We start from the raw sequence: 10410 nt of genomic DNA on the forward strand, positions 1-10410 counted from the left end.
TCCACTGACTGTCCTCCTTCACTGTTGCCGGGCTCCTCTTATACCCTCGCTTCGACGCTAGCGTCCGCGCCTCTAATTTTCCATCGGCCTCTTCGCTTGATTCCCTCACGTTCTTAACGGGACCGGGCTGGTGGCGTGATCTCATGTCCATACATGGACATGCGCTGGACCGCTGCCATCGGCCTCTTCGCCTGATTTCCTCACGTTCTTAACGGGACCGGGCTGGTGGCGCGATCTCATGTCCATACATGGACATGCGCTGGACCGCTGCCGGCCCGCTCCCGCCGTTCCTAGCCTGACGTGAGCGCCGCTCCTTGCGGGCTCCTCCATTCCCGACTCCCTCCACGGGCTCGTACCGGAGGCATACTCTCATGCCCATATCTGGTCATGCACTGGAGCCCTGCCACTCTAACGGACCCCGGCTCTCACTCTCTTGTGAATTCGCCGTGAATTCTCGCCTTAACCCTTACTTGGTTCCCCTGTGAGGAAACTCCATTCCTCACACCCTAAATACAAATCTTGCGAAAAAGATGTCGGTATTTCCGTTGCCGTCGCCGTCGCTGGCGCTGCCGCCTCTTCCGTCGCTGCCGCCCCCTCCGTTGCTGCCGCTGTCGGTGCCTCTGTCGCCGTCGCAGCCGGTGCCTTCGCTGCCGCTGGCTCCCGCTCCTCCGAGGCCGTCTCCTCTGCCCTCATGGCCTCTGCCTGCCTCCGGTGCTGTCGTGGATCACGCGCGTTGCTTCGCGGGGCCGGTTCCTCCTCCCATACTTTCCGTTCTTCCTGCGCTTCCGATGGTGCGGGTCCCGACGCCCACGTTATGTGGATAACTTGGTGGTGCCATATCATGCCATTCCTTACCGCCGTGTGCACGTTTTGTGACACAAATGGCCCGCACACCGCGGTCTCCGGACCACCCCACTGGGGCCGCTGGCCCTCTTCCTGTGGCGGCTCCTTCGGTGCCTCCTCCTGTCGTGACGACGACTGTTGTGTCGGTGCGTTCGGCGGTGGTGATTTTGGTGGCGGTGACTGCGGGGGCGTCGGTTGTTGTGTGCTCTGTGGCTGCGGCGGTGGCTCGGGGTGCCGGCGTTCCCATAAGGGTGCCTCCTCACCCTGTTTGGGTTGCTGCTGCCCCGTCGGTCTGCTAAACAGACCTGTCCTCCCTTGAGGACCTCGAGGAGGCGGAGCCTCCTCCTCGATCCTCTCGTGAGCTTCGGCTTCCCGCCGCGCGGCCTCCATCTGCCGTTGCAGGGCTGCCTTTGCTTCCGCATCATGGCCTTGTTCAGCGCCGCCTCCCTTTGCGCCTTCTCCGCTGCCTTGCTTCGGGCCTCCTCCTCATGTCGCCGCTCCTCTTCGCGTCGTCGCTCCTCCTCGCGTCGCCGCTCGTCCTCGCGTCGTCGCCCCTCTTCGCGTCGCCGCTCCTCCTCGCGTCGCCGTCCCTCCTCGCGTCGCCGCTCCTCCTCGCGTCGCGCCTCTGCTGCTGCTCGCCGATTGCGCTGCTGCTCCATCTGGCTCCTCCGCACGGTCTCGGCTGTTGGCCGCGCTGCTGGGGTCGCTGCCGGCTGTGCTGCTGGCGTCGCTGGCGGCTGCGCTGCTGGCGTCGCTGGTGGCTGCGCCGCTGGCGTCGCTGGCGGCTGCGCTGCTGACGTCGCTGGTGGCTGCGCCGCTGGCGTCGCTGGCGGCTGCGCTGCTGACGTCGCTGGCGGCTGCGCTGTCGGGTGTGCTGAGGCCTGCTGCGCTGCTGCTGGCCTTGACGTCGGCTGCGATGGTGTCGCTGGCGGCCTGGTTTTCAACGGCTGTTCACGCAAATAGCGCTCCGCCGATCGGATGGCGATGCCGAGGAACGCTGCGTCGCGTCGCAGCTCCTGCTCCCGTGCCCGCTCCTCCTCGTCGTTGAGCTGCCATCTCCGGAGCTCGGCTCTCCTCGGAGCCGGCTCGACGGAGACCACCACCACGTCGCTGCCGTCGCTGTCCTCCTCCTCCGTTGCTCCTGGCGACACTTCCGGCTCCCGTCTGCTTCGAGGAGACGCCCACGAGGACCACTTGCTCCTTGGGGATGCCATGGGGCTTGTGAATGGGGACGCCATGAGCTCCAACTCTGGAGTCTCGCTCCGCCGATCGCATCGCTCACCTCGCGAGGGCTCCGCCCGTCGCTTGCGCTGGATCTCGGGATTGCGGCTCCCCACACTTCTGGCTTGTTCCTCCAAGTAAAATTCCAACATGGCGATTTTCTTCCCTTTTTTTTTTCTCTTTTAAAGTCCGCGCTTGCGTTTGCGTCTACCTCTGGCTCGTGACTGATCGACAGCTCCAGCCTCTGCCGCCGTCGAGCCCTTGCTGTTTTTCCCGTCGTTCCGTCGTACGGTAGTTGGGCATTCCTTCTCCCGCTCTCTCGACGGTTCCTGCCTCTCAGCATTGGGCTCTTCGCCGCGATAACCCTTCCGCGGCCGGTGGGGGTCTGCTCGCACCCGATCATACCTGATCCCACCCCCTTTTGTTTGAAGAGCTTTAAATATATATATTTTCCTTTTCCCATTTATTATATTCTTCCTTTTTTTTTCCTTTTTTTTTCTTAGGCCTTGCCGCCCGGCTTCCCCTCTCCCCCCGACTGATCGACACCCCCTTCGGCCCATGTGAGTACTGTGAATGTGCGCTATCCTTTAATGACTCTGGCTTCTTCTCCAGCCCATCTTGCATCCTTGATCCGTGATGCCAATCGTCACACCTGCCCCTGACTAACAGGTCCTCCGACCTTTCGCCTGGCTGCAATATGACTATCGGCCCTGGCTCGTCACCTCATTGCCGCCTCCGGCTTGACCTTTGGCGTGACCTCTGCCCCACGCAGCTGCTTCGGACCCGAGGATCATCCGACTCCTCGCCCGTCAGCAACGCATGGGTAGTGTCTTCTGCCCAGCCAAGCCCGACGGCTGTAGATGACCCAGGCACACTGGACCCCAGGACCCGGAGTATCACTCCCACTTCACTGGACCCCCGAGGGTATCTCTCCGCCCGGGTCTCGGTCAGCCGAACGCCTTTGGCTTCTGGATCGCTCCACCCGTTTCTGACTCCTTATTTTCCTTCGTCGTTTGCCTGTGGCTTCAGATCCCCAATATGTGCCGTCCGTGTATGCCTATCGCCGTCTTTACGCAGCTTGCATATCACCGGTGATACGAAATCAGTGATCTGGTAGGGACCGGCATACTTTGGGGCCAATTTTGCTGCGAACCCCTCGGCTGCGTTAGACAGGTGGTGCTGTTTAACCCACACCTTTTCACCGACCTTGGGCTTCCAAGCTCTCTTTCGCAAGTTGTAATATCTTGCCTGATCCTGGGCTGCTCTTTCCAAATTCCGCCTCACCAGCTGAAAAAGTTCTTTCAGCTTTACCGCATGTTCATCCGGAGTGTTTGTCTCCTGACCCGTGCCGAGTGTTTCCTCATCGTACAACGCATTCGGCAGAAAACCGGTGAAAACCGGTCCACCAGCACCAACAGCATGGCGTTGCCGTGTTTTGATCTGGGCAATGGTCCCACAAAATCCGCGCACACCGTCGCCCATGGTTCCTCTGGTACTTGTGTCAGCATCTTCCCGGCCGCCTGTGCCTGACTTGGTTTGAAACGCAAAGCTTCCAAGCTACTACTTCTTCGTCGCCGGCCCGGTGCGGGATATGCCGGTACACCCCGCCTGCCTCCTCCACATAATCTGGGAACTTGGCCGGCTCCCTTCTCATCTTCTCCTTGACCTTCTTTATCCATGAGCATTGCTCTTCGGGCTCCTGTCCAACCTCCTCCGCTCGCATACATCGCTCTTCCATGGGCTGTCGGGATAGCGCGTCAGCCACCACGTTCTGCTTCCCCTTCCTATACGCTATTTCGAAGTCGTATTGCTGTAGCTCTAGCGCCCATCTTGCGATTCTCCCCGTCGGGCTCTCTATGCTGTTGAGCCACTTCAATGCCATGTGGTCGGTGACCACCTTGAAGTGATACCCTTCCAAATAGGGTTTGAGCTTCCTGATGGCCCACACAATTGCCAGGCATTCCTTCTCTGTAGCCGAGTAATTCTTCTCCGCACTGTTCAGCGTTCGGCTGGCGTATGAGATCACCCTTTCGCCCTTCTCCGTTTCTTGGGTGAGAATCGCTCCCAATCCATAGTCGCTGGCGTCCGTCTGTAGCACAAACTTCTTCGAGAAATCCGGGCAAGTTAGCACCGGATCGGCTACCAGCCGACCCTTCACGGACTCAAATGCCTGTTGTTGCTCTGATGCCCATTCCCACTTCACCTTTTTCTTCAGCAATGTGCTAAGCGGCTGTACCATGGTGGCGAATCCTGGCACGAATCGTCGGTACCATGAGGCGACGCCCAGGTACTGGCGAAGCTCTTTCACGTTCGCCGGTGGCTTCAGCTTTGCGATGGCGGCCACCTTTTCCGGATCAGTGCAGATGCCTTCCCCCGTCATCAAATGCCCCAGGTACCGCAGCTCCCTTCGGCCGAACTGGCATTTTTCCACATTCAACCTTAAGTTGGCCCTTTTTAAGCGTCGGAACACCTCCTCCAGATTACGTTGGTGCTCCTCTTTCGTTCGGCCTATAACGATGATATCGTCTTGGTATGCGAAAGCATGCGGCATCATTTCCGGACCAATAACCTGGTCCAACGCCCTCTGAAACGTGGCCGAGGCCGAATGTAGCCCGAACGGCATCACTTTCCATTGGAACAATCCCTTGCCTGGCACCGTGAAGGCTGTGAACTTCCGGCTATCCTTTTCCAGTGGTATTTGCCAATACCCGTCCTTCAAATCCAAGCTGCTGATGAACCGTGCTTCCCTCAGCTGATCTAAGATGTAGTCAATCCGCGGCATTGGGTATGCGTCCTTGATAGACTTTGCATTGATTTGTCGGAAGTCCACGCACAACCTCCACTGACCAGTTTTCTTTTTAACCATTACGATGGGGGAACTATAAGGGCTCTTTGATGGCTCGATACACCCCATTTCCAGCAGCTTGTCTACCTTTTGGTTGTTCTCCGCCTGCATCTTTGGGTTCTTCGGGTAGTATCGCTGCTTAACCGGTATCGCATCGCTCATTGTGATCGTATGCACCGCCACGTTCGATACCCCTTTCATCCTCTTGAATTCCTCCAATTCCTTGGCCAGAAATTCTTCGAACGGGCCTTCCTCTGCACTGTCGCGGCGCCTGCTTCCCGTGGGATACTCGGCTTCGGACTCCTCATCCGCCATTCCTTCTGGGGACTCCTCATTGGCCTCCACTACTGCCACCGACAGCCTTTCTTCCACCCGCCCTTTCCGTCGGCCTCTCGCAGGGATCACGACCCTGTGCCCCGCACAGGTCACCTCTGCTCCGACTGCGGCAATGAAGTCCCAGCCTAGTACCAGCGCATCGATGACTCCTGGCAGCACCAGAAGCGCCATTGAGACCACTTTGTCTCCGAACGCCAGTTCCACTTCAATTTTTGTCTCGATGGTGCGATGGCGTCCATCGGCCAACCGCACCTGCTTGTCGGTTTTCTCCTCGCGCCCCTCTCCTCGCAGCTGTTCCGCCAGCTCACAGCTGACAAAGCTGCTAGTGGCCCCTGTGTCGACCGTGGCCTTCCATTTCCTCCCTGCGATGTCCACCACGGCTGACAGCTGCACATCCTCCACGGTGAGTTCACCGATTAGGTTTCGGGGACTGCATTCTGCGACCCCGGCACGGCCCTCCTCGGCTTGGGTCGCGGTGCGTTTCCCGACTTTTTGCAGCACTGCCATGTCGTGACGCCGACCTTTCCACACCTCCAGCAGAATGTCAACGGGCGCCCTTGACATGCCTGTGACCAGTGCTCGTCACTTCCGCATCGTCGGCATGCTTGGGCGGGATTCTTAACGTATCCCCCTCTATATTGGAATGCGTCTGGTCCTCCGCCGCCGGTGCCTCCACTTTCGCTTTTGTTTGTCCCGCTACGGCGGCCGGCTCGTCCTTGCACCTCCGGCATATTTCAGTCACGGCCGACTTCGAGAAGGGATTTGCCGCTTTCGCTCTTCCCGCTGGACTCTCCTTCTGGAACTCTACGCGATCCCTCTCCAGAGCCTCGAACTCATCCGCTAGCATCATCATGTGGTCCAGGTCCTTGCACCTATGTGGCCTGATGAATATCCGCAGGTCTGGCATGCTATTCTCGCGGATGAGCTCCATCTGCTCCTCGGGAGTACATTTGAGGGGTCTCATGAGGGTCTGCATGTCCACCATGTAGTCCTTGAATGGCTCTCCCCATTTTTGCTTCCTTTGTCGTACCTCTTGGAGCAACTTCTCGAAGTACCCCCTCGGCAAGAAGTAGGCCTGGAAGCTTGTTGCGAAGGCTTCCCACGTGTGCCACTGCCGATTATTGGCGATGAACCACATCAATGCCCGGCCCTTCAGCAATTCTGGCATCGCTCTGGGAATCAGATTCACGTCCAGCCCGTACATATCGGCCGACCATTCGACCTGTTCCAGAAACTCCAGGGGCTTCGCCGTCCCATCGAAACGGAACGACCATTCCCTCACCTGTTTGGCTACGTTCGCGTATAGTATGCGCGACTGCCTCCCGGCCTGCGCCTCGGGAACTTCCCGCCCCTCTTCGTTGCGGCTCCTCGATGGCTCCCGCGTCGTGGTGTTCCGGGCCTCCGCTGGATCCACACTCTTTGGCCGTGGTCTACTGACGGACGGCCTCGGGGAGCGGCTCCTGTCTGGTATCGCCAGGCTTGCTATGAGGTCCTCTGCCGGCATTTTCCACACCGATGACGCGCCCGCCCCTCCCGGCAACGGCAGACGCTCGTACGCGTCGGGCCTATCTTCCGCTGGCAAGGGTGAAGCTCTACCTGCCCGGAGCTCCCAGGCCTCCAGCATGTCTGCGCACTCTGGGTCCGCCTCGTGCTTCTCCACCCAGTCCTTAAACTGTCTCCGCATTTCGGACACGGTGCCTTCCAGTTCCAGCCCAAACTCTAGGGCACACCGGACCAGTTCTTCCTTCCTCAGGGAATGGATCCATTGTCGTCCCCTCATGGTGTATAGATCCCTTCAGTACCGCCCTTCCCGATGCACTCCTTTCTTTGCTTGTCGTGAGGCCCCACGTTGGGCGCCAGTTGTAACGAACTGTTTCTGTCCGTCTAACTCAGCGAGGCTGGCTCAGCGGCCGACGGTTCGTTGCAACAAATTTGTATGTTGCCTCACAGACACGAAAGAATGCACGGGTGGGTTTAATTACTGGTTTTGGATGTTTTATTGGTATCTTATACTTATGGGATCTTACGTTCTATACAACAAATGGATCGTTCTTCAGTTTTACACGCTCTCTCGCTCTCGTCTCAGGCTCCTCGCTGGTGCTGTCCGATGCGTCCGCTATGCGTCCGACCTGGCTCACGCCTGATCTACACACACAACTCCGCACCCACTGAGTCGCTTTTGATCGCCTTTGCGGAAGCGGTACCTGTCGTCCTTCCTCTGGCACCTCGCAGACCTTGTTCCCTTTGCCGGGTCGTACTGCTGCCTCTTGGATGGGTCACTTTGGTTCTTCCTTTGCCTCTCACGTCGACTTTCCTTGTCAGTTGTCCTCACGCACTCGCTTGTGTTCACGGTTTTTACCTCGTTGCTCGCACTCCACTGACTGTCCTCCTTCACTGTTGCCGGGCTCCTCTTATACCCTCGCTTCGACGCTAGCGTCCGCGCCTCTGCCTAGCAACAGCGGTAAATCCGTGCGCCGCTGGTAATTTTCCATCGGCCTCTTCGCTTGATTCCCTCACGTTCTTAACGGGACCGGGCTGGTGGCGTGATCTCATGTCCATACATGGACATGCGCTGGACCGCTGCCGGCCCGCCTTCCGCCGTTCCTAGCCACTGACGTGAGCGCCGCTCCCTTGCGGGCTCCTCCATTCCCGGCTCCCTCCCCCCGGGCTCGTACCGGAGGCATACTCTCATGCCCATATCTGGTCATGCACTGGAGCCCTGCCACTCTAACGGACCCCGGCTCTCACTCTCTTGTGAATTCGCCGTGAATTCTCGCCTTAACCCTTACTTGGTTCCCCTGTGAGGAAACTCCATTCCTCACACCCTAAATACAAATCTTGCGACAAAGATGGAACAATCCACAAGCTAACTGCCTGGGACTCTCCCCTAAACCGAATAGTGGTATTAAGTCGTCCAATAATTGGTTGATGCTTGCCATCTGCTGTGCTAACCGACACTTTAATAGGCTTGTAGATTGAACTTCCCTTTTGAATTTCAGCCGCCAAAGTGCCCCCTATACAGCTGATCGAGGCCCCCGTATCCATTAGGCCTGTGACGGTTTTGCCTAATAAATTCACCTCTGCGTACGGTCGCCAATCCTTGGAATCGTTAACTATTGATGCGAGTACAGTTCGCTTTTCTGCCTTTTGTTTTTGACGATATTGCAGTCGACGCTGTCTCGACCTATTGACTAACGATTTTTTTCCCACCTTAGCTTGCATCGGAGCCCGAAGATGCAATGGAATTTCCGTTAATTTTGACACATCCGGTAATTGAGATCCATCTGGAAACTCGGAAAAATCTGGTAGTTTGGAACTAGTCGGTTCCACTATGGTTCGGTGTTCGTACCGCGGGAAGCTACTGGTTTGCGTGCACTGACTAACGGTGCACGCCCCTTTAAGTTTTTTGCTGCATTACATCGATTACACGATGGCTTGTAAGTTTCTGGTCGACCACAGCCGTAACAAAAGACCTTGCGTTATGCTACACACTCCTGGTACCGGTGACCATGCACTCCACAGTTCCAACATAAGAGAGATACAGCAGCAATCTCTAGGTCTTCGGACATTTCATCTTGTTCTTCGTCATCATCCTGATCTATGGCTACTGCAATTTCTCTTATTCGTGGTCGAAAAGAAGGATCAGGCCGATGACTTGGCGTAACCGGCTTGGTCAACGACTGCATAAAACGTTCGCGAGTGCGAACTACATGCCGTAGCTGCGCCACCGACATGATCGACACATGCAAAATTTCGTGCTGAATATCCGCCGCCAAATTAGCTCTTAGGATTTCCAACAGTGCTGGTTCCGTCAGGGGTTGCACCAGTTTATCGGCTATTGAAATGATGGCTTCATAGAAAGCATCAAAGTTTTCATTCCCTTTCTGTTTTCGCTGCGATAACGCTGTACGAATTTCCAGATCGGTTCTGCCGTCCTTAAACTGCGCTCTCAGTGCTGAACTTAGTTGAGGCCAAGTTACTATCGCGACACTTTTGTGATATCGCCAGAACCACTCGATAGCGCTTCCCTCCAATAGGTTGCTGGCATATCGAGCAAGCAATTCCAGATTTCCATCTAAAGTCTGCCTAGTAAGAGCCTCTACTCTGTAAACAAAATCATCCACTCCCATAGACGAGTATCCCGAAAAACGTAGCTTCCAATTGGAAATGATTTGACTTATTCTGTCTGGTCGTAACTTCGAGAGATACCCTGGGATCCCCACGGGGATCGCCCTTCAATGCCACCATTGTTCATCGGCCCTACTGATTCTCTCGGAGGTATTTGAAACAGTTGTTCAAAGGTCTGGGGTGTAGCCTCAGCTTGCGTTCCCATTTCCGCGTGTGTCCTTGGGGTCATACTCTGAATGGTTAATCGCTGGAAACCCGCTTCTATCGATTGCGTCATCTGCCCCATGGCTTGTGCCATTTGTGCGATCTGTGACATTGCTTGGGTCAGCGATTGGGTCATTTGCGCTAGTCCATCATGGATTGATATGCCCTGCCTATCCTCGGGAATGATAATTGGGGGGTCTACTGCCTGAGCGACCGGTTGCTGCTCTGTACCCTCAGGAACAGGAATTACCTGCGATCTTGTCCTAGGCATGTTGCTCGCTTCTGATTGGGATCTAGAGCTCTGCGCGGAAGCGAGTTCTTCTGCCAAGTTAGGCGCTGGAATCCCCAAATACGCAAAACAAACTGGGCAGACTGTTTTTTCTCCTCCCCCATTCCGAAAACACCCAATATGAAAGATATGATTACACACAGACTTAAAACACTGCGCTGGGTCTTCAATTTCAATTGCACAAATCCCACAAGTTAGTCTTTGTTCAACTCGCGACCCGCGTTGTGTGCGGGACATGTTCCTGTGACTTTTAGTTTTATACTAACTAGCTGTTTTATTTCACACTATACTAATGCTGACACTTAATAACTAACTTTTCATCCTATTTTTTTTTTTTTTATATATATTTTAATTAATTTTTTTTTTCCTTTTTTAATAATTTGATTTATTCCAAAAATAAAAAAACTTTGTTAAAAAAAAACAATGTATATCAATAATAGTTGGACCCTAACCCAAACCTTCATGCTCACAGTCTATTTTACCTATAGCATAGAACATACAAAAGGAGAAAGAAAATACAAAAACTTTATTGATACCGGCCGGA

At 55.6% G+C, this 10410-nt stretch overlaps 1 protein-coding gene across 1 annotated transcript; it reads right to left on the bottom strand.

Annotated features, from left to right (window-relative positions):
- Positions 1 to 208: 208 nt before the first annotated feature.
- Positions 209 to 2216, bottom strand: LOC111081266 (translation initiation factor IF-2-like). Its single transcript, XM_041595420.1, has 3 exons — positions 1149 to 2216; positions 471 to 1056; positions 209 to 381 (listed from the first exon to the last, which is right to left on the bottom strand). Exons 1-3 carry the CDS (start codon positions 2214 to 2216, stop codon positions 209 to 211), a joined length of 1827 nt encoding a protein of 608 aa, XP_041451354.1.
- Between the last annotated feature and the right edge of the window lie 8194 nt (positions 2217 to 10410).

Source organism: Drosophila obscura, unplaced genomic scaffold (genome assembly GCF_018151105.1).
Source record: "Drosophila obscura isolate BZ-5 IFL unplaced genomic scaffold, ASM1815110v1 contig_69, whole genome shotgun sequence".
NCBI lineage: Eukaryota > Metazoa > Arthropoda > Insecta > Diptera > Drosophilidae > Drosophila > Drosophila obscura.

Excerpts from the sequence above, each read along its gene's own strand:
- LOC111081266 (XM_041595420.1), bottom strand. The coding sequence starts at position 2,216 with ATGTTGGAATTTTACTTGGAGGAACAAGCCAGAAGTGTGGGGAGCCGC. Across the intron at positions 1,057-1,148 it reads AGGTCCTCAAGGGAGGACAG|CCACAGAGCACACAACAACC; the intron begins GTCTGTTTAGCA and ends CCACCGCCGCAG. Across the intron at positions 382-470 it reads TTTCCTCACAGGGGAACCAA|ATATGGGCATGAGAGTATGC; the intron begins GTAAGGGTTAAG and ends GTGCATGACCAG.